The sequence below is a fragment of the Oncorhynchus kisutch genome, linkage group LG14 (assembly GCF_002021735.2).
Source record: "Oncorhynchus kisutch isolate 150728-3 linkage group LG14, Okis_V2, whole genome shotgun sequence".
NCBI lineage: Eukaryota > Metazoa > Chordata > Actinopteri > Salmoniformes > Salmonidae > Oncorhynchus > Oncorhynchus kisutch.
In genome coordinates this window covers 29718802-29743231 of record NC_034187.2, presented here as the reverse complement: position 1 = coordinate 29743231, position 24430 = coordinate 29718802, and the positions used below count along the sequence as shown (strand labels likewise).

At 44.1% G+C, this 24430-nt stretch overlaps 1 protein-coding gene across 2 annotated transcripts in view; it reads left to right on the top strand.

The window, feature by feature from the left end:
- The window catches only part of LOC109904012 (cysteine-rich motor neuron 1 protein), a 55394-nt gene extending 36627 nt beyond the window's left edge, over positions 1–18767 (top strand). The window contains exons 7-15 of one of the 2 annotated variants that reach the window (XM_020501070.2): positions 1686–1814; positions 2110–2263; positions 5204–5325; positions 8995–9213; positions 9793–10008; positions 11366–11578; positions 12485–12610; positions 15839–16017; positions 16618–18767. In XM_020501070.2, the coding sequence (XP_020356659.2) occupies positions 1686–1814; positions 2110–2263; positions 5204–5325; positions 8995–9213; positions 9793–10008; positions 11366–11578; positions 12485–12610; positions 15839–16017; positions 16618–16809 (1550 nt within the window). In that variant the 3' untranslated portion in view covers positions 16810–18767. The remainder of the gene's footprint in view (positions 1–1685; positions 1815–2109; positions 2264–5203; positions 5326–8994; positions 9214–9792; positions 10009–11365; positions 11579–12484; positions 12611–15838; positions 16018–16617) is intronic. The other variant, XM_020501071.2, reaches the window with a different exon arrangement.
- Positions 18768–24430: the final 5663 nt, after the last annotated feature.

The window sequence follows — 24430 nt, the reverse complement described above, 5'->3', positions numbered from 1 at the left end:
TCTAGACATAGCCCACATAGTCATAAGCAGTCAATTCCCTCACAAGGAAATATCTCACGTCGCACTTCTGAAGTAGCCTTATATTGCATGTACAGACAATGGACATACCACACGTTTTGATGGAAGATTGAATTTTCAGTTCAACTAGCCTAATAGGGCTGGAAAGAGCGTTACATGAACTCACCGTTTTGAATCTAATTACAATGTCTAATTGAAATGTTTCTGATGTATTGTGTAAGGGTCAGGGGCACCACCACCAATTGCATCTGGCATTCCATTGAGCTCTTGATATAGCCAACATAGTGTATCTGTCAAAACTGATATCATAAACAACTTGCAACTCGCCAGCTGATTTTCAGGAATTCACCCCCATTAATGGCCACCCCCTCACATGTCAATGTAGCTACATCTGATGTATAACATGTCAATGTACATCTGGCAATTAACGTCTTCATCGGTAAATGGAATGGTTCCTACTGCGCTGGACCAAACTACAAAAACATTTGTGTTTGACAATACAGTCAGTTTGAGCTCGGAACCTGACTGGTGGAACTGGACTGTAGGATAGTCTCTCCCCCTGAAGCTATGTGGAGGCCATGTTGGCCGCTCATTAAAGAGGAGGCCACAGAGCATTCTTCAGCTGCAGGCTCCTTTGTGATTTTTTATTGGCCCAGCCTGCAATATGAGACCCACCTGCATGAGGCTTAGACTGAAGGGTTAAATCCGATTTATGGTCATTCCGGTGTTTGTATTGGCCACACAGCATTTACTGCGATGCGACCTCTGCAGAAGTCAGGGCATTCATATTTCCTGCGCTTCACGGAGCAGAGCATAGCTGTTGTGAAGGAAGTTGTCAAGGAAGTGAGTTTGTGTTTATACAGGACGTACCGCCCCAACCTACCTTCAACCGATCATGTCAGTGCGGAGCTATAAGGAGCTCTCTGCATTGTTACAACATTTGGGAGGCTCACGGCGATGCGGTAGAGAGCTTGATTTGGCCTCCACAAGTCTCCTGAGGCTCCGCAATCACGTCACACCTACCGTACGGAGCCTCCCAACTGCATTGCCGGATCAAGCTTAATTGGAGTGGATCACTTTATTTTTTTTTGCGTAATTAGTTACAGCTCGTTTGGTGCTCCTCCCTCTGAATGTAGCAAGATAATGGAGGAACCCCCAACTAGACCCCCACCTAGCTTCCCCTGGTTGTGGCTTGTACATGTGTGACTCAGGCCAGCATTACACCTCATCCCTGGTGGGCTCCAGTGATGATGTGGCCCTCTGGGTCTGTCCAGTGCCAGCCTCTGACTCACCAGACTCTCACACAGGGGCTTCTCTGTTTGGGCTAGAGCCAAGCCGTGCTCCTGCACTCCTTCAGGTCGTTTAGACAACATGTGAGGTGCTCATTCATCAAAGCCCTCTGATAGAGAGCACCTATATCTGTAATGGCCCTGCGTTTATCTCTAATCACAGCGCTCTCTCTCAGATGGCAGCAACCTGAACACTGAACCATTTCTGTTGGCATGGAGACGGATGTGTAACATTGTGTGTCTAAGTGTTCTGCTCTTTACTCTCATAAAAGCCTAATTTGAGAATAGTATGACATGTCTGTGAGTGTTATAGGCTTCACAGAGGCAGGTATAGTATGACATGTCATAGAGAGTTATAGCAGCTTTTCTGTCCCACAGAGCCGTCGTATGAGACGGTGAGCCCTATGCTGTGTCCTCGTCTGGAGAACTGCTCTTTCTCAGGGAAGGACTGCCCCTACGGCTTCCAGCAGGACAACAACGGCTGCCTGCTCTGCCAGTGCCTCAACCGTGAGTCTCACACCAGACGCAAAGAGTTAAACACAGATACATAAACACATAAACACACATGAACACACATACTGGTACTTGTTCCAAATGACTTGTTCCAAGTCCCTGGCACATTATCTCTAATACAGAAACATAAAGCAAATATCTGACGCACCTCATTTGTTACCATGGCTGCATGGTATTCACAGTTTTTTTGTCATTGGAATTCGCTAATGAAACGCCCTATAGAAAACTAACATGGTGTTGATGGATGAGCTAGCCGATGGTAAAGTGACCTCCATGTGAACTGTTTCAGATTACTCCTGCCCTGACCTGGGGAAATACTGCTCGCTGCAATGCCCCGTGGGATACGAGAAGGATGACTTTGGCTGCGAGGTGTGTGAGTGCAGCTCTCCAATGCCCAAGTGCCGACCCCTGACCTGCAGCAAGACCTGCCCCTACGGATATGTGTAAGTCCTCTGAATGGTCTACATATCTTCAAGTTAAGCACTGCTCATTATTCACCCCTTATATTCCACGCAGCTCAAAGGCTGTTACAGACCCACTGGTCACAACTGAAAGACCAAAGCCTGAAGGAATGGTGATTTGTCTGGTTTATTATTGACATGGGCCCTGACATACAACCCACTCTCTCTTTAGCTGGAAAAACACATTTCATAAATCATCTTTCCGTCTCAAAACAACGCTAAAAAACGCATCTGCACAAAAGCGGCCTTTATGAATGGTATACAATGAGATTCTTCTGGTATCTGAACCATGCTCTCTGGAGCCTCCGCTCAAGATGGGCCTGATATGTCTGCACAGGATGCCAGCAGAGAGGCAACCCGAGGGGGAAGAGGAGCAGGAAGCGGTGGCTTCATCACCATAAGCATCGGTTCAGGACTGGCTTCAGAAGTCTGAATCCTCGATGAGCTAAGTAATGCATCACTTTTCTAGCAGAGTGGTGCTTCTAAAATGGACCAGTGAAAAGACACAGAGACTTTGTATAAATTGGCTGCATTTATGACCTCTGCAGAGAACTCTAGACTATATCATCAACTATATCATTTGTGGCGTATGTGACTAAACCATAATTAATACAAACCTCATAAACTATACTTGCTTTGAACAGTCCAGTTTTCTTATCTCAACAGTGTAGAGGGGGGAAAGCGTGACCACTGAGCAGTGGGCTGTCAGAGTGAGTCAGAGCCCTAAAGGTGTGTTTACATTGACATTTGGCACAGTTGAGCGCCTTGAGCAGGACACAAAGGAGGACTTAAAGCATTTCCCCTCCTCAATGGGTCTAAATCATCATCGGATCTGACTGGACGTGCACGGCATTCTCCTGCTGCCCGGGCCGGCACAGAGACAGCAGCCCCAGAGCCAAGCATGGTGCACAAAATTCCACACGACACCTTTAAACAAAGCCCAGCTCCCAAGGTGGCCAGACTTTCTGTCTCTGTGTTTGTACACAGAGGACCCAGCCAGCTCAGAGCTCAGCCTGGCCTCTCCATACTGCCTTTACTGCTGTTTCAGCAGAGATGTGCCCTCTGCTAGTGGATCGGCTGCTGTGGGACACAGGGTTAATCTCCTGTTTTATTTATGTGGCCGACAGAGAATAATAGTATAATTAATCCCACCTAACAAGCTCAATGTTTAATTGAAAAGATGGGTTACTTGTTCCAGAAAAGGAGAGAGTGTGGGAGACACATATAGAAAGAGGCTGGAGTGATGTAATAGATGAGTCCATCTGATCAACATAATTTCTCAACCTGCTGCTCATCTACACTGAGTGTACAAAACATGCTTTTTCCATGAAACAGACTTACCAGGTGAATCCAGGTGAAAGCTATGATCCCTTATTGATGTCACTTCTTAAATCCACTTAAATCAGTGTAGATGGAGGGGAGGAGACAGATTAAATAAGGATTTTTAAGCCTTGAGACAATTGAGACATGGATTGTGTATGTTTGACATTCAGAGGGTGAATGGGCAAGAAAATATTTAAGTGTCCTATGAACGGGGTATGGTAGTAGTTGCCAGGTGCCCTGGTTTGAGTTAAGAACTGCAACCCTGCTGGGTTTTTCACTCTCAACAGTTTCCCGTGTGTATCAAGAATGGTCTATCACTCAAAGGTCATCCAGCCAACTTGACACAACTGTGGGAAGCATTGGAGTCAACATGGGCCAGAATCCCTGTGGAACACTTTCCTTGTAGAGTCCATAAACCAACAAATTGAGGCTGTTCTGAGGGCAAAAGGGGGGGTGCAACTCAATATTAGGAAGGTTTAATTTAAAAACCAATTTTGTTGTAATTTTTTACCCCTTCACCCCAATTTTGGTGATTACGATCTTGTCTCATTGCTGCAACTCAGCAACGGGCTTGGGAGAGGCAAAGGGTCATGCGTCCCCCAAAACATGACCCGCCATACCGAGCTTCTTAACACCCGCTCGCTTAACCCTGGAAGCCAGCTGCACCAATGTGTCGGAGGAAACACCGTTCAACTGATGACCGAAGTCAGCCTGCAGGTGCCCGGCCACAAGGAGTCGCTAGAGCGCGATGAGCCAAGTAAAGCCTGCAATGCAGTGCCTTAGACCGCTGCGCCACTCGGGAGGCCAGGAAGGTGTTCTTAATGTCGTGTGCGCTCAGTGTGCGTTTTATGACATCCATAGCTGGACCCAACTAGGTCACGTGATCTGCGTCTGTTCCTAGCTAAATTACAGGCTGTTTTCTCTGTTTGTATCCCTCATACCTTTAGGCCATTTAGTGGGGGTTTACTTTCATTTCAGTCCCCATGTAGATCGTCTCTCAAACTCCTCAGGGTTTGTTTTTCCTCTGGTACTAACTCATCCCTGTGTCTGGGTCTGTATCTGCTCTCTACAGAATTGAACTCCCTGCTCTGTTTACAAATCAACCGTGATGATGAGCTGATAGTTAATAGAGAGCAGGGCCTCTCAGTACCTATGTCCCTTAATCAACCTGGCTGCATTAATATCATTTGGCCCTGCTCTGGGCCTCACATATCCGCCAAAGGCGTTGGTAGCAATACAGTAACTATCTGAATAGGTTGAATCTAATGGAAAGCATACGAATTGGCTTTAAACCCAGTGCCCTAGACTCTAGCATTGGTATGGTGTTTGCGCTGTGCACCATGGGGCTTTCACGTGTTCCAGGGTGCTGCTTTTATCTGGCCTCTTCAAAGGCAACTAATATACCAGGGGGATAACAGAACCATGTATCTATTATACCATGCCTGACCATCTGACTCCACGGCAGCATTCCACCCGACCACTGGCTTCAGAGCTTTCACTGAAACATGCACCATTTGAGCTTTAAAGACGGCCTTCTTATCTTGCCCTCTCACATTACATATCTGATAAAGACATCTGTGTGTTCTATCTATCCCACAGGAGGAATAAGCACGGCTGTGAGATGTGTCGCTGTGTCAAGTGTCCCCCCTTCACCTGTGACAAGCACTGTAGCGATGGCTACCGGCAGAACAGGAAGGGCTGCTCCATCTGCATGTGCAAAGGTATGGTGCTCATCTGTCTGTCTGTCTCATCTGGTCCACATCAATATTCATCCCTCTGGGTCAGCCGGTCACACGACTACACGTCCATAACAACAAAAGTAGTGTGTGTGTGTGTGAGCGTGTGTGTGTGACCATGTGTGTGTGTGAGTGAGCGTGTGTAAGTGTGCGTGTGTGAGTGAGTGAGTGAATTACATTTTATTTCGGGTAAAATCGGCAATTGGCAAACCATCCCTTGTGGGATTAATTGACACAAACAAATATTACAATAATTCAATATGGTAATTAAATGATCTGAAAAAGGTAAAAATCAATACATGATAGTAAATGACATCCCTAGAGCAGTACAATAATATACATACATACCCGGCCACATACATACAGTTGAAGTCGGAAGTTTACATACACTTACATACACTGAGTCAATAAAACCCATTGTTCAACCACTCCACAAATTTCTTGTTAACAAACTATAGTTTTGGCAAGTCGGTTAGGACATCTACTTAATTTTTCCAACGATTGTTAACGGACAGATCATTTCACTTATAATTCACTGTATTCAAATTCCAGTGGGTCAGAAGTTTACATACACTAAGTTTATTTTGTATTTTTTTAAATTTTACCCCTTTTTCTCCCCAATTTCGTGGTATCCAATTGTTTTTAGTAGCTACTATCTCGTCCTATCGCTACAACTACCGTACGGGCTCGGGAGAGACGAAGGTTGAAAGTCATGCGTCCTCCGATACACAACCCAACCAAGCCATACTGCTTCTTAACACAGCGCGCATCCATCCCGGAAGCCAGCCGCACCAATGTGTCAGAGGAAACACCGTGCACCTGGCAACCTTGGTTAGCGCGCACTGCGCCTGGCCCGCCACCGGATTCACTGGTGCACGATGAGGCAAGGATATCCCTACTGGCCAAGCCCTCCCTAACCCGGACGACGCTGGGCCAATTGTGCGTCGCCCCACGGACCTCCCGGTCGCAGCCGGTTGCGACAGAGCCTGGGCGCGAACCCAGAGTCTCTGGTGGCACAGCTGGCGCTGCTACATACACTAAGTTGACTGTGCCTTTAAACAGCTTGGAACATTCCAGAAAAAAATGTAATGACTTTAGAAGCTTCTGATAGTCTAATAGACATAATTTCAGTCAATTGGAGGTATACCTGTGGATGTACTTCAAACTCAGTGCCTCTTTGCTTGGCATAATGGGAAATAAATAAAAAATCAGCCAAGACCTCAGAAAAAAACTAATGTAGACCTCCACGAGTCTGGTTCATCTTTGGGAGCAATTTCCAAACACCTGAAGTTACCACGTTCATCTGTACAAACAATAGTACACAAGTATAAACACCATGGGACCACGCAGCCGTCATACCGCTCAGGAAGGAGACGTGTTCTGTCTCATAGAGATGAACGTACTTTCGTGCGAAAAGTGCAAATCAATCCCAGAACAACAGCAAAAGACCTTGTGAAGATGCTGGAGGAAACAGGTACAAATGTATCTATATCCACAGTAAAATGAGTCCTATATCGTCATAACCTGAAAGGCCGCTCAGCAAGGAAGAAGCCACCGCTCCAAAACCACCATAAAAAAGACAGACTACGGTGTGCAACTGCACATGGGGACAAAGATCGTACTTTTTGGAGAAATGTCCTCTGGTCTAATGAAATAAAAATAGAACTGTTTGGCCATAATGACCATCTTTAAGTTTGGAGGAAAAAGGGGGCGGCTTGCAAGCCAAAGAACAACATCCCAACCGTGAAGCACGGAGGTGGCAGCATCATGTTGTGGGGGTGCTTTGCTGCAGGAGGGACTGATGCACTTCACAAAATAGATGGCATCATGAGGGAGGAGAATTATGTGGATATATTGAAGCAACATCAAGACATCAGTCATTAAGTTAAAGCTTGGTCGCAAATGGACAATGACTCCAAGCATACTTCCAAAGTTGTGTCAAAATGGCTTCTGGACAACAAAGTCAAGGTATTGGAGTGGCCTTCACAAAGCCCTGACCTCAATCCAGTAGAAAATGTGTTGGCAGAACTGAAAAAGCGTGTGCGAGCAAGGAGGCTTACAAACCTGACTCAGTTACACCAGCTCTGTCAGGAGGAATGGGCCAAAATTCACCTAACTTGTTGTGGGAAGCTTGTGGAAGGCTACCCGAAACATTTGACCCAAGTTAAACAATTTAAAGGCAATGCTACCAAATACTAATTGAGTGCATGTAAACTTCTGCCCCACTGGGAATGTGATGAAAGAAATAAAAGCTGAAATAAATCATTCTCGCTACTATTATTCTGACATTTCACATTCTTAAAATAAAGTGGTGATCCTAACTGACCTAAGACTGGGAATTTTTACTAGGATTAAATGTCAGGAATAGTGAAAAACTGAGATTAAATGTATTTGGCTAAGGTGTATGTAAACTTCCAACTTCAACTGTACATACATACATAGCATACATAACATATACAGATAAATAAATACAGTACATGTCTATTTGTGTGTGTGTGACCTTGTGTGTGTGATTGTGAGAGTGATCGTGTCTGTGTCCTGTTAAACGGATTCAGGGTGAGGAGTAGGAGATATACTGTGAATTAGAGAGATACGAGTCTCTCTGAAGTGTTGATTTTCTCCCATTATGTAGCAGATGTGATTTGCTGGGGCCTTTAGCTGGTCTGTTATGAATGGATGTTTTGACTCTTGTTTTTATTTAACTCTCTCTGAGGCCTGTGTGTGCATGTCTGATTAGATTCACCAACCACAAAAGTTAAAGAAAGTTTGCGAACAGCTTATTTATACACTGACAGTTTTATTTGATGTTTATTTTCTTTTTTTCAGTAATATTATAAATATTTTAGCTTGGCATATATTTTTGGTTTCTTGCTTAGCAAGACGCCGGTGCAGTGGGTCCATTTCCCCACACATAGACACTTCTGTCTATTCCACGGTCCTGTTGTTGACCTTATTTTGATACTCTTGGATCAGGTACACAGTGAGCTGTTGAAGTATTTATGGATAGGAAACTTTTGGGGAGCTGTACCTTTTTTTCGTGTGTATAACAGTGTGTTATAACAGTGTGTTTTAACAGTGTGTTTTAACAGTGTGTTATATCAGTGTGTTAAGAGAGAAGAGGCACAAACCACCGCCCTGGATGTGAAAACATGGTGCGATTCACTGAACTACTGCAGTATGTTCTATTCTAAAACACTGTTCTTCCAGGACTTAACAGCCACACTGGGTTTGTAACACATTGGAGGCCAGTTATTGGCATTTGTGGGGTTTTTATAAACTAAACCTATCCCTCAAAAGAAACACAGGACCTCAGTTTTGGGTCCGGTGCCAAAAATCTCAGGGAAATGATTAAACTTCGTTTATTTGTGGTGCTGTTGTAAATGGATTATTGGGAAATAAAGGGACTTTAAAAGGAAGGTCACATATTGGTGTTTGGTGAAGGTGGAGCTGAGAGGATCCAGGGACTGTAACAGAGCCAAGACAATAACATTTGCTGCCTTTACTATAAACCGTAAATAATTCTTCTTAATGAAATTTCCACTTTGAATTTCTCATGCCATGAAACATCCCTGGTGACTGTTTCTCACAGGTTCAAGTCACCAGCCTCCCTCCCTGCCTAACGTCTGTTTGTCTGTGTTCATGTTTGTTTTCCAGAGAGTGGCCACCTGCCAAGCACCACTGCCCCCACCCCTATGCCCAGCTACTGCCTGACCTCCAACGGGCACCGCTATGAGAAGGGCGAGAGCTGGCACGACGGCTGCCGCGACTGCTACTGCCACACTGGGAGAGAGATGTGTGTGCTCATATCCTGCCCTGTGCCCAGTTGCGCCAACCCCGTGGTCAGGCCTGACCAGTGCTGCCCCACTTGTGAAGGTATGTCTTGTCTGGAGCCACCTGGTCTATCAACACACACATACAAAGACACACACACACAGGTCTGGCAGCTCACAGTCCCCTAGGATCTCACTCTCCTAAGAGCCCACTTACTGCCCCAGTAGTCAACCCAGGCCTCAGGCTCCATGAACACTTTGTGTTTCTGTAAGGAGCAACACACATTGATACACAGTTACACATCCATGCCTCTTCATTCACACCCCTGCCAGTCATTCTATTTATATGGGAGTGACTCAGTGGACTGTTCAAATATTTAGGAGTGAAAGAAGTCTACAACTTTCAGTCACTCGTTTGTCAGTAGACAAGACATTAACTCCTTACGAATGTCAATCCTATTGGGGAGTCAAATGTTTTATCTGTACAGTTGTACTAGACTAGAGGAAACTATGGTCCACCACACATAGTTGTGTAACTGCCAGGCTTTAGTCTTTCAGCATTGATGTCACACATCTAATTGTAGCAAGATGGGAATCTTGTTCTTTGTAGACTCTGAACTCTTTGAGTGTGTTGTTGTGTTGCTGTTATCTGTCTTTCCTAACCTATATATCATCTGTCCAGATGAATCAGGAAGTGGTCAGCCGGAGGGCATGGACCTGGTGGTGTGCCGGGCCCCTGGGGGGGAACTCTATGTGGAGGGAGAGACCTGGAACCTGGACGACTGTACACGCTGCACCTGCAGGAAGGGCCGCGTCCTGTGCGACACTGAAGTGTGTCCCCCTGCTGTGTGTCAGGCCCCAACCAGGAACAAGGACACCTGTTGCCATGTCTGCCCAGGTACAGTACCTTACATCCCCTGCATCTGTCATAGGTTGCTTTAATAGGAAGCATCTAATGCAAAGCCATTTTCTTCTCTGTAAATGTAGAACTCCATCATCATATTAGCCTTGACAAGAGCAATTTCAGATAATATCAAAAGCCCTTACAGTACATCCAGGAATAATTCCAGAAAGAAATGTCAGTTTGTGGTCAGTCAGAGTGGGATAAATCTAAGCTGGAGCCATTATCCGCAACATGTGGTTGTGGACTGTGGAGCCTTGCCTTGTCTTTCCTGGGTGCATGTTAAACGCTGTCGGACAGTTTAATGTCAGGCTTATAAAGAAACCAGACCAAACTGGCTGGGTTTACATTGGTATATGTCCTCCAGACAGGAACACATGTGGACAACCCTGTCCGTTTCCACTGGTCATTTGTAGGGCCAGGAGTTTTTCCTGGCAATGTGATATGACTAGGAAAAACTCTGGGCCCTAGTTATAGCCTATATAACTAGTTTCTCCTGGTCAGGTCACGTGACCCCACCCCCTGTTGAGAAGAACAGAGTTGGTGACCATCTGCACTATTTCAGTACCCTCACCCCTCGCTCCTCCCCCCGCCCCAACACCTCCTCCCACCCCTCACTCCTCCCTCAGCCCCACAAGCATGAGCCCCACAAATAAAAAATGCATGACTGCTCCTGAAACCCACAGAGCCTCCTGGGGAATGCTCGGCTAGCTGCGTTATCACCACATCTCCCCCAGAAAAGCAGTTTGCCCTTATGTATGAGCCTGGCTCTTAGGAATGTGGGAATAATGCACATTTCAATGACAGGCCCCATGATGTTCAGTATGCGTACAGTACTGCCGATATGTGTACAATCTAACTAAGTCTTTGGTCACAGGAAGGCCATTGATCTATGGGCCCGGAGCAATGAGACACAGAGATAAGCCAGAGATTTAACTGACACAGAGCCCAGCAGCCATGTGTTCCGTAGTCATTAGCTAGCCTCCTGCTAGTTTTTACCATACAGTTAAAATCATCTTATCTCAAACACAGACCTACAGGTCCAATAACCGCTCTGGATTAACATGTTATACTGCCGGTGTTAGCCTGGGAGATGTTATACTGTCGGTGTTAGCCTGGGAGATGTTATACTGCCGGTGTTAGCCTGGGAGATGTTATACTGTCGGTGTTAGCCTGGGAGATGTTATACTGCCGGTGTTAGCCTGGGAGATGTATACTGCCGGTGTTAGCCTGGGAGATGTTATACTGCCTGTGTTAGCCTGGGAGATGTTATACTGCCGGTGTTAGCCTGGGAGCCAGGGGATTATCTGTGATAAAGTTAACCCTTTCTCTCCATCCATCCCTCCATCCACAGAGGGTCCCCTGCTCCCAGTGAGCACCAGTCAGCAGGAGTATTGTATCTCCAGCGAGGGAGATGTGCTGTTGGCTGGGGACACCTGGAAGGCCAACGCCTGCACCAGTTGTTCCTGCAACAACGGAACCATTCAGTGTTTCTCCCAGCGCTGCCCGCCTGCCAACTGCAGGGTGCCCGTCCTGCGCAAGGGCCAGTGCTGCCCTCACTGTCTGGGTGAGTGTGTGTGTGTGTGTGTGTGTGTGTGTGTGTGTGTGTGTGTGTGTGTGTGTGTGTGTGTGTGTGTGTGTGTGTGTGTGTGTGTGTGTGTGTGTCTGTGTGTGTGTGTGTGTGTGTGTGTGTGTGTGTGTGTGTGTGTGTGTGTGTGTGTGTGTGTGTGTGTGTGTGTGTGTGCGAAAGTCTAGCTGGGTGAGAGCACACTGCTTGTTACCCTCTCTAATGATGTCCACTGTAATTCTGGTGTGTAGAATACAGTATTTATGTCTTGTCTTGTGAAAACTGTGAGAAACCCAGTATGCATTAAAACAAGTCATTCCTTTGGGACAAGGTACAGCTTGTTATTGAGAAAATCATTATTCACACTGTAACTTGTAGGAAGGAAGGAAAAGTCTTTAGCTAGAATAAGGCAAGCATGTGTGAGTCGGGTCCTGAGTGCCAGTCTTGCTGGCGCTGCATGGGCAAACACGGTTACTCACAGCAACATTCCATGTGACACAACCCACTTCGACCGAAAACATTCCCCAAGCATCCTCACATTCACACGTGTTTCCTGTCTCCGGCTGAGCCGGCCCGCCACTCTCCATGGCGGCACAAGAAGGCAAAGCTCCATCAGCTTTTCCTATAGAGGAAAACCTTGGCACAGGCCTGCATTGTTCCCTGTGATTTGTAGCCGTTTCATCTTTGTTTTGGTTATTTGCTCGGTGGAAAACAGCACTTGACAAAGGAGGGTTATGGAAGCTTAGAGAACACGTCCTGTAAACACACCTTATCTACAGACACTCATCCAAACAATAACCTTCTGTTACATTGACTTATGTGGGGATTTGTTTTTGGTTCAAGTGTGTTTGACATTACATGAGTGAATGGGTATGTGAGTTATGGTTGTGATATCCTGATTTACAGAAATGACAACAACATCTGTTCCAATGATGGTGTCGACCAAGGCCCCCAAGACCAGGGTTACTACCACAGTGGACAACACAGTCTGGATCACCACAGCCACCATACCTCCTATCATTGCTGCTACAGGTTTTATAATTTATTTTTAATTTTACCTTTATTTAACCAGGTAGGCAAGTTGAGAACAAGTTCTCATTTACAATTGCGACCTGGCCAAGATAAAGCAAAGCAGTTCGACAGATACAACGACACAGAGTTACACATGGAGTAAAACAAACATACAGTCAATAATACAGTATAAACAAGTATATATACAATGTGAGCAAATGAGGTGAGAAGGGAGGTAAAGGCAAAAAAGGCCATGGTGAGAAAGTAAATACAATATAGCAAGTAAAACACTGGAATGGTAGTTTTGCAATGGAAGAATGTGCAAAGTAGAAATAAAAATAATGGTGTGCAAAGGAGCAAAATAAATAAATAAATTAAATACAGTTGGGAAAGAGGTAGTTGTTTGGGCTAAATTATAGGTGGGCTATGTACAGGTGCAGTAATCTGTGAGCTGCTCTGACAGTTGGTGCTTAAAGCTAGTGAGGGAGATAAGTGTTTCCAGTTTCAGAGATTTTTGTAGTTCGTTCCAGTCATTGGCAGCAGAGAACTGGAAGGAGAGGCGGCCAAAGAAAGAATTGGTTTTGGGGGTGACTAGAGAGATATACCTGCTGGAGCGTGTGCTACAGGTGGGAGATGCTATGGTGACCAGCGAGCTGAGATAAGGGGGAACTTTACCTAGCAGGGTCTTGTAGATGACATGGAGCCAGTGGGTTTGGCGACGAGTATGAAGCGAGGGCCAGCCAACGAGAGCGTACAGGTCGCAATGGTGGGTAGTATATGGGGCTTTGGTGACAAAACGGATTGCACTGTGACAGACTGCATCCAATTTGTTGAGTAGGGTATTGGAGGCTATTTTGTAAATGACATCGCCAAAGTCGAGGATTGGTAGGATGGTCAGTTTTACAAGGGTATGTTTGGCAGCATGAGTGAAGGATGCTTTGTTGCGAAATAGGAAGCCAATTCTAGATTTAACTTTGGATTGGAGATGTTTGATATGGGTCTGGAAGGAGAGTTTACAGTCTAACCAGACACCTAAGTATTTGTAGTTGTCCACGTATTCTAAGTCAGAGCCGTCCAGAGTAGTGATGTTGGACAGGCGGGTACTTGCAGGTAGCGATCGGTTGAAGAGCATGCATTTAGTTTTACTTGTATTTAAGAGCAATTGGAGGCCACGGAAGGAGAGTTGTATGGCATTGAAGCTTGCCTGGAGGGTTGTTAACACAGTGTCCAAAGAAGGGCCGGAAGTATACAGAATGGTGTCGTCTGCGTAGAGGTGGATCAGAGACTCACCAGCAGCAAGAGCGACCTCATTGATGTATACAGAGAAGAGAGTCTGTCCAAGAATTGAACCCTGTGGCACCCCCATAGAGACTGCCAGAGGTCCGGACAGCAGACCCTCCGATTTGACACACTGAACTCTATCAGAGAAGTAGTTGGTGAACCAGGCGAGGCAATCATTTGAGAAACCAAGGCTGTCGAGTCTGCCGATGAGGATGTGGTGATTGACAGAGTCGAAAGCCTTGGCCAGATCAATGAATACGGCTGCACAGTAATGTTTCTTATCGATGGCGGTTAAGATATCGTTTAGGACCTTGAGCGTGGCTGAGGTGCACCCATGACCAGCTCTGAAACCAGATTGCATAGCAGAGAAGGTATGGTGAGATTCGAAATGGTCGGTAATCTGTTTGTTGACTTGGCTTTCGAAGACCTTAGAAAGGCATGGTAGGATAGATATAGGTCTGTAGCAGTTTGGGTCAAGAGTGTCCCCCCCTTTGAAGAGGGGGATGACCGCAGCTGCTTTCCAATCTTTGGGAATCTCAGACGACACGAAAGAGAGGTTGAACAGGCTAGTAATAGGGGTGGCAACAATTTCGGCAGATCATTTTAGAAAGAAAGGGTCCAGATTGTCTAGCCCGGCTGATTTGTAGGGGTCCAGATTTTGCAGCTCTTTCAGAACATCAGCTGAATGGATTTGGGAGAAGGAGAAATGGGGAAGGCTTGGGTGAGTTGCTGTTGTGGGTGCAGTGCTGTTGACCGGGGTAGGAGTAGCAGGTGGAAAGCATGGCCAGCCGTAGAAAAATGCTTATTGAAATTCTCAATTATGGTGGATTTATCAGTGGTGACAGTGTTTCCTATCTTCAGTGCAGTGGGCAACTGGGAGGAGGTGTTCTTATTCTCCATGTACTTTACAGTGTCCCAGAACTTTTTTGAATTTCTGCTTGAAAAAGCTAGCCTTGGCTTTTCTAAATGCCTGTGTATAATGGTTTCTAGCTTCCCTGAACAGCTGCTGTTCGATGCTAATGCAGAACGCCATATGATGTTTTTGTGTTGGTTAAGGGCAGTCAGGTCTGGGGAGAACCAAGGGCTATATCTGTTCCTGGTTCTAAATTTCTTGAATGGGGCATGTTTATTTAAGATGGTTAGGAAGGCATTTAAAAAAAATATCCAGGCATCCTCTACTGACGGGATGAGATCAATATCCTTCCAGGATACCCCGGCCAGGTCGATTAGAAAGGCCTGCTCGCTGAAGTGTTTCAGGGAGCGTTTTACAGTGATGAGTGGAGGTCGTTTGACCGCTGACCCATTACGGATGCAGGCAATGAGGCAGTGATCACTGAGATCTTGGTTGAAGACAGCAGAGGTGTATTTAGAGTGGAAGTAACACTAACACTGTCTGTCTGTCCCTCTCTTTCACTTACTCACTCACTCGTCCTATGGCCCACATTGATGGTTAACTAATAATAGTAATAATATGGGACTGGGTGGTAACACCTGCCTCAGCTCAGCCCTGTGACTTGACATGTCATCCAGGTTGTATCACAACCGGCCGTGATTGGGAGTTCCATATGGCGGCGTGCAATTGGCCCAGCGTCGGCCATCATTGTAAATCAGAATTTGTTCTTAATAGACTTGCCTAGTTAAATAAAGGTTCAATAAAAAAAAGTATATATATTATATAGGGACACTTTGACAAATTAGATAAATGCACAGTGACACATGATGAATCGATGTGGCCAAAACAATACTAACCATAAGAGTCCTGGGACAGAGACCATTCATCTGAAGACTGTATCTGAGGTATTGGCTGGGGAAAACTGCCAAACACTAAGGAAGGACACGAGCTGCTTTTCATTTCAATTGATTAGAAGGGGAATAATGTAATGTAAATATTGGCCCGTGTGACAGCAGTGTGTGTAGTCTAGTCTGTGGGGGAGAGCTGATATTAATACTGTTTGATTCTCCTTGCAGACGGGAACAGCCTGGGAGAGAACTCCCCCAGCCAAACTGAGATGGCTCTCATCTACCAATCAGCAGCCTGGATACTGGCTGGCCTACTCCTGGCCATCATCATCTTCCTCATCGTGGCGCTCCTCATCAACAAGAAAAAGAAGTGGGTGCAGATGTCCTGCTACAGTGCCCCCAAGAAGGTGAGAGGCATTGTGGGTAAATCAGCTCATTAGGCCCTGTACTGAACGCACAGTTTCACCAATGAATTTCAACCTTTACATTTGAGCAGACCAGAGCGACTTCAGGAGCAATTAGGGTTAAGTACCTTGCTCAAGGGCACAGACTTTTAACCGCTAAACTACCTGCTGCAAACCAGCATTGCTGCCCAAACTTAGACCCTTGTGGTGCTAAATCATAGCACCATAGTGGGGCGGGCGGTTGTTTTGGGTTTTAATCTCTGGGTGGGTCGTGGGTTTTCCTTGATCTTCCAGCTCCTGCTACAACTCGTGTTCAGGGCGTCATAAAGTAGGGATTCATGTCTTTTTCCAGGACTTAATTCTGAAGGAGCACTTTGAACTATGTCAAGTTTATCATCAAGTGTGATAGTTTTACAACACCTCCATGAAATAAGACTAGTGGCAGAGAAAATCGTAAATCGTCACATACTTTCTGAACAGTCTCTCCCGTCCGAACTAGACACAGTGCACGCTAACCCATAGCAGTAGGATCCAATCAATAACTGGCAAAATAATTGATATTTGAAACCCTGGGAATCTTTCCTCTCTCTTCTCCTTTCTTAGACTGTGATCCTGAAGAAGCATGTGAATAAGAACTCGTTGGTGTACATGGAACCTTCAAAGGAGAACAAGTTCCAGAGCGTGAAGAATGACTGCAGCATCAACTTCTCCCCAGAGATGAGCTCCCCGTGTGTGGAGAGAATGAGCATCCCCCGGGCCAAGCTGAGTATGGGCCAGGGCAGGGGGCAGCGGTAGATCCCTACAGGCCCCTGACCACCAGCCCCCTAACCGGACCCCCAAACTCTACACCGCTCGCAGGGCTACCCAGTACTTCCTCTTCTCTCTTTCACACATTTCCATGGTGATCGATCCACAAAACTATATATTGTACTGTACAGCCACACACATGTCTGGGATCCCCCCCTTCTCCCTCTCTCTCTGGCAGTAAAACTGATGATCCACAACAAAACACAAAACATTGCAACTTCCTGTTGCTTTATCATACTGCTATATCCTGCGTTTGGCGCTTTACTGTGGCCTGGCTGCTGGTGTGGTGAGGAGAGACAGGGGAGGCAGGAGGATGTGGCCATTCTGGGACTTTGCCATACAGTTCACCACAGACAGAAAGACAGCCAGAGAGGCTACTATTCAGCCAGAGAGCTCTGCACTGTGAACATGATCATTTTTGCTTCTCCTCTGGAGCTGGAACATGAAGCTAATAGGAGGAGTATAAAAGCTTTAGGACAGCGGTTTGGGTTCTAGACTAGAGGGTCTCCAGTCTGCTGGTTTCCATGTGCTGCAGCGCAGCACTCAATTGATCAACAATTGTTTTGGATGTGAAGCCAATTTAACTGGTCTTCCAGTTGTAATCAAAATTGGATGGGAGGGATTAGCAGATATATGGCTAGATCCATGACTCTCTCCTCCACGCAGTCAATGACTGAGCAACATCAGAACCCAGCAGACTCAGGGAAAATAGACCCATACTCCTGCTTTAGAACGTTTGGTATCCAGCTTAGATTTTTTTATTTTTTTTATATTTCTATGTGTACAGGTTATTTTATAGCTTGCAGATAAGACGACTCGTTACAAGAAACTACAGAAGCAGTGCCAGACCTTCTGGAGTAATTCATGAGGAATGTCGATATACAGTAAGCCTCACTTATATAAGTTAATTTACAGCCGTGCACAAACAGGAGCTACTGTTTCCAGAGAATGTTAACATGTGCATTAGTAGCCTTCCTTTTACAGCCTTAAATGTTTATAATATTTCATTGTTTCTCCTATAATAACATATTCTAGCCCAATTCAGTACACTTTGAAGAGTTCAACTGATGTGCTATGTATTCCATACCCAGGTAACCTGACTGAAGGTCTCCCCATTCCACCAGTTTATAACGTATTACAGTGAACAAAGGCAAGGGGTTCAAGGAGACTGCTATGAACTGTAAATAATAGTACATTACAACATCAGAGCATGTTCATGAAAATTAGCACTTTTGTAAGTGTTCAGTGTTTTAAAAAGCTGTGGGGGAGAATTCCTAGAGGGATAAAGGCCTAATCGGGGATTTGATAGGCATATTTAGCACGTAATGATAAACCACTCAAGTTAACATACTGTTGCAGCACAGTCTTGGCTTATTAACAATCTGATCGATCTAGTGAAAGAGCTGTGCTTTGGAGCTTTACAAAACAGACTGGGGTTTAATAAGGAATCTTTGGGCATGATTTCATAATTACATTGCCACTCTCTCGATACAAAGACCATTGTGATGTCAAAAGTGGGTGGAGACAAATGTAGATTTCTATTGAAGAGTTCTAAAAGTAATTCTGTGGATTTGGTTCTGTTTGAATCACAACCATGTGCTTTAAATGAAGTGGAGATGCGGCTTGTAAAAGCCTACAGTTATTTGTTTTTCCTATGTGTAAAAAAGGTAGATAAAAGTAGTGGACAGAAGAGTACCTTATTTATTTTTTCACATAGCTTTATTTATTAATACTAATCTATAGTTTGAGATGTGTTTTTGGCAAATGAACTTGGTAGCCAAAGCTGCTGTACATTTTCGATATTGTAAACCATTTACCATTTCTATCTGCTTTGTTATTCAAGCTTATTTATTTTACTTTTGCAAACTGTAAATACATTTTTCTTAGATGTTGAACTGTAACATTTACACTTATTTTGAAAAAATAAAATGTGTGAACAAAAATGACTTTGACTTTAACGTTTGGGAAGACATTTCAGTGTTTGTGACATTTCCATGGTGAGATTATGTTTGCAATGAGGAAGTGTGCTGTGCTTGTTGGGTTCAAAAGAGGTAACATGGTTAGATATGACATCTGTTCATTTAACTACTCTTGCCCAGTGCTGCCGAAGGGGATCAGCTTTCTCTCTCCGTTAGTTTGCAAAAGGATTTAATATTCCCATTTCTCTTTAGCATAGTTGCTATGCTCTGCTTATCTGTGTTGTGTTAGAGGATGTGGCCAGAGATCTGTGTGTGGTGTTTCTCAAAGCCTAGAGCAGGGTTCCCCAACTGGCCAGTGGCAAGTTTTATTTGGCACCCCAAGTTTTCAGAGTAAAAGAAAATCATATATATATACACAGTTGAAGTCGGAAGTTTACATACACTTAGGTTGGTGTCATTAAAACTCGTTTTTCAACCACTCCACAAATTTCTTGTTCACAAATTATAGTTTTCGGTTAGGACATCTACCACATAGTATAGTGTATATATATATATATTGTGTGTGTGTGTGTGTATTTATATATATATATATATATATATACATATATATATACAGTGCCTTGCGAAAGTATTCGGCCCCCTTGAACTTTGCGACCTTTTGCGACATTTCAGGCTCAAGATATAAAACGGTATTTTTTTGTGAAGAATCAACAACAAGTGGGACACAATCATGAAGTGGAACGACATTTATTGGATATTTCAAACTTTTTTAACAAATCAAAAACTGAAAAATTGGGCGTGCAAAATTATTCAGCCCCTTTACTTTCAGTGCAGCAAACTCTCTCCAGAAGTTCAGTGAGGATCTCTGAATGATCCAATGTTGACCTAAATGACTAATGATGATAAATACAATCCACCTGTGTGTAATCAAGTCTCCGTATAAATGCACCTGCACTGTGATAGTCTCAGAGGTCCGTTAAAAGCGCAGAGAGCATCATGAAGAACAAGGAACACACCAGGCAGGTCTGAGATACTGTTGTGAAGAAGTTTAAAGCCGGATTTGGATACAAAAAGATTTCCCAAGCTTTAAACATCCCAAGGAGCACTGTGCAAGCGATAATATTGAAATGGAAGGAGTATCAGACCACTGCAAATCTACCAAGACCTGGCCGTCCCTCTAAACTTTCAGCTCATACAAGGAGAAGACTGATCAGAGATGCAGCCAAGAGGCCCATGATCACTCTGGATGAACTGCAGAGATCTACAGCTGAGGTGGGAGACTCTGTCCATAGGACAACAATCAGACGTATATTGCACAAATCTGGCCTTTATGGAAGAGTGGCAAGAAGAAAGCCATTTCTTAAAGCTATCCATAAAAAGTGTCGTTTAAAGTTTGCCACAAGCCACCTGGGAGACACACCAAACATGTGGAAGAAGGTGCTCTGGTCAGATGAAACCTTTTGGCAACAATGCAAAACGCTATGTTTGGCATAAAAGCAACACAGCTCATCACCCTGAACACACCATCCCCACTGTCAAACATGGTGGTGGCAGCATCATGGTTTGGGCCTGCTTTTCTTCACCAGGGACAGGGAAGATGGTTAAAATTGATGCGAAGATGGATGGAGCCAAATACAGGACCATTCTGGAAGAAAACCTGATGGAGTCTGCAAAAGACCTGAGACTGGGACGGAGATTTGTCTTCCAACAAGACAATGATCCAAAACATAAAGCAAAATCTACAATGGAATGGTTCAAAAATAAACATATCCAGGTGTTAGAATGGCCAAGTCAAAGTCCAGACCTGAATCCAATCGAGAATCTGTGGAAAGAACTGAAAACTGCTGTTCACAAATGCTCTCCATCCAACCTCACTGAGCTCGAGCTGTTTTGCAAGGAGGAATGGGAAAAAATGTCAGTCTCTCGATGTGCAAAACTGATAGAGACATACCCCAAGCGACTTACAGCTGTAATCGCAGCAAAAGGTGGCGCTACAAAGTATTAACTTAAGGGGGCTGAATAATTTTGCACGCCCAATTTTTCAGTTTTTGATTTGTTAAAAAAGTTAGAAATATCCAATAAATGTCGTTCCACTTCATGATTGTGTCCCACTTGTTGGTGATTCTTCACAAAAAAATACAGTTTTATATCTTTATGTTTGAAGCCTGAAATGTGGCAAAAGGTCGCAAAGTTCAAGGGGGTCAAATACTTTCGCAAGGCACTGTGTATATATATATATATATATATATATATATACACTGTGTGTGTATATATATATATATATATATTAGAAGTCGGAATGGCCGATTAGTTAGGGCCGATTTCAAGTTCATAACAATCGGAAAATAGGTATTTTTGGGCGCCGATTTGCCAATATATTTTTTTATTATACCTTTAATTAACTAGGCAAGTCAGTTAAGAACACATTCTTATTTTCAGGAGACTGCCGGTAAGTTGCTAGCTGGCGTTAAACTTATCTTATAAAAAACAATCAATCATAATCACTAGTTAACTACACATGCTTGATGATATTACTAGATATTATCTAGCGTGTCCTGCGTTGCATATAATCTGACTGAGCATACAAGCATCTAAGTATCTTACTGAGCGTGGTAGGCAGAAGCAGGCACGTAAACATTCTTTCAAACAGCACTTTCGTGCGTTTTGCCAGCAGCTCTTCGTTGTGTGTCAAGCATTGCGCTGTTTATGACTTCAAGCCTATCAACTCCCGAGATGAGGCTGGTGTAACCGAAGTGAAATGGCTAGCTTGTTAGCGCGCGCTAATAACATTTCAAACGTCACTCGTTCTGAGCCTTCTAGTAGTTGTTCTAGTAGCTGCATGGGTAACGCTGCTTTGATGGTGGCTGTTGTCGTTGTGTTGCTGGTTCGAGCCCAGGGAGGAGCAAGGAGAGGGACGGAAGCTATACTATTACACTTGCAATACTAAAGTGCCTATAAGAACATCTAGTAGTCAAAGGTTAATGAAATACAAATGGTATAGAGGGAAGTAGTCCTATAATATCTACAACCTAAAACTTCTTACCTGGGAATATTGAAGACTCATGTTAAAAGGAACCACCAGCATTCTCATGTTCTGAGCAAGGAACTGAAACGTTAGCTTTCTTACATAGCACAGCTTTCTTACTTTCTTCTCCAACACTTTGTTTTTGCATTATTTAAACCAAATTGAACATGTTTCATTACTTACTTGAGGCGAAATTGATTTTATTGATGTATTATATTAAGTTAAAATAAGTGTTCATTCAGTATTGTTGTAATTGTCATTATTACAAAAAAATTCTATAATAATAATAATTGGCCGATTAATCGGTATCGTCTTTTTTGGTCCTCCAATAAATCGGCATCGGCGTTGAAAAATCATAAACAGTCGACCTCTAATATATATATATATATATATATATATATATATATATATATATATATATATACGCACACACACACTACCGTTCAAAAGTTTGGGGTCACTTGGAAATGTCCTTGTTTTTGAAAGAAAAGCTAATTTATGATCCATTTAAATAACATCAAATTGATGGCCCCGGTGCACAACTGAGCAAGAGGACAAGTACATTAGAGTGTCTAGTTTTAGAAACAGACACCTCACAAGTCCTCAACTGGCAGCTTCATTAAATAGTACCCGCAAAACACTAGTCTCAACGTCAACAGTGAAGAGGTGACTCCAGGATACTGGCCTTCGAAACAGAGTTGTAAAGAAAAGGACATATCTCAGACTGGCCAATAAAAATAAAAGATTAAGATCGGCAAAAGAACAGACACTGGACAGAGGAACTCTGCCTAGAAGGCCAGCATCCCGGGGGTGCCTCTTCACTGTTGAGACTGGTGTTTTGCAGGTACTATTTAAAGAAGCTGCCAGTTGATGACTTGGTGTCTGTTTCTCAAATTAGACCCTCTAATGTACTTGTCCTCTTGCTCAGTTGTGCACCAGGGACTCCCACTCCTCTTTCCATTCTGGTTAGAGCCTGTTTGCGCTGTTCTGTGAAGGGAGTAGTACACAGCATTGTACGAGATCTTCAGTTTCTTGGCAATTTCTCACATGGAATAGCCTTCATTTCTCAGAACAAGAATAGATTGACGAGTTTCAGAAGAAAGTTATTTGTTTCTGGACATTTTGAGCCTGTAATTGAACCCACAAATGCTGATGCTCCAGATACTCAACTAGTCTAAAGAAGGCCAGTTATATCAAATCAAAATCAAATCAAATTTATTTACATAGCCCTTCTTACATCAGCTGATATCTCAAAGTGCTGTACAGGAACCCAGCCTAAAACCCCAAACAGCAAGCAATGCAGATGTAGAAGCACGATGGCTAGGAAAAACTAAAGGCCAAAACCTAGGAAGAAACCTAGAGAGGAACCAGGCTATGAGGGGTGGCCAGTCCTCTTCTGGCTGTGCCGGGTGGAGATTATAACAGAACATGGCCAAGATGTTCAAATGTTCATAAATGACTAGCATGGTCAAATAATAATAATCACAGTAGTTGTCGAGGGTGCAGCAAGTCAGCACCTCAGGAGTAAATGTCAGTTGGCTTTTCATAGCCGATCATTAAGAGTATCTCTACCGCTCCTGCGGTCTCTAGAGAGTTGAAAACAGCAGGTCTGGGACAGGTAGCACATCCAGTGAACAGGTCAGGGTTCCATAGCCGCAGGCAGAACAGTTGAAACTGGAGCAGCAGCACGGCCAGGTAGACTGAGGACAGCAAGGAGTCATCATGCCATGTAGTCCTGAGGCATGGTCCTAGGGCTCAGGTCCTCCTCAGAGAGAGAGAGAGAATTAGAGAGTATACTTAAATTCACACAGGATAAGACAGGAGAAGTACTCCAGATATAACAAACTGACCCTAGCCCCCCGACACAAACTACTGCAGCATAAATACTGGAGGCTGAGACAGGATGGGTCAGGAGACACTGTGGCCCCATCTGAAGATTTTGCTTCTGTAATCAGCACAACAGTTTTCAGCTGTGCTAACATAATTGCAAGAGTGTTTTCTAATGATCAATTAGCCTTTTAAAAATATAAAGTTGGATTAGCTAACAAACCATGCCATTGGAACACAGGAGTGTTCCAATGGTCCAACTGATCCCAAACCATCTCAATTGGGTTGAGGCCAGGTCATCTGATGCAGCACTCCATCACTCTGTAAGCAAGGTTCAAAATATGTTTTTGTCAAATATATTGGTTTAGGCTTCTTGCTGTCAATTTGCAGTCTACAAATTATTTGTAATTATGTTATGGCCCCCTGACCATCCTCAAGAAGAAAAAGAAAAAAAATCGGTCCGTGGCTGAATCTAGTTGATGATCCCTGGTTTAGAGGACTCTATGGATGAGGAATGCAATGGCCAGACCTCAGTCAGGGCTTCATAAAATGACAGACAGAAAAATACTGAGCCAGGAAGGGTTGAACGGACAACCTGAAGCCTTCACACTGTGGACAGTGCCTCTGTTTCAACTTGTCAGTCACCATTTGCTCATAAACCTCAACATGAGGAAGTGAAGACTGCTCTGAAAACTCAATCACCTATTTGAGGTGCCTTTCTTTCCAAGGTTAGTGTCTTACAGCATAATGGTTTTTCCATACCATCGGAGTTCACATTCAACAGGAAAATGGAAATTCGTAGAAGTCAGTCGAAAACCCCATAGATATCTCAGTAATA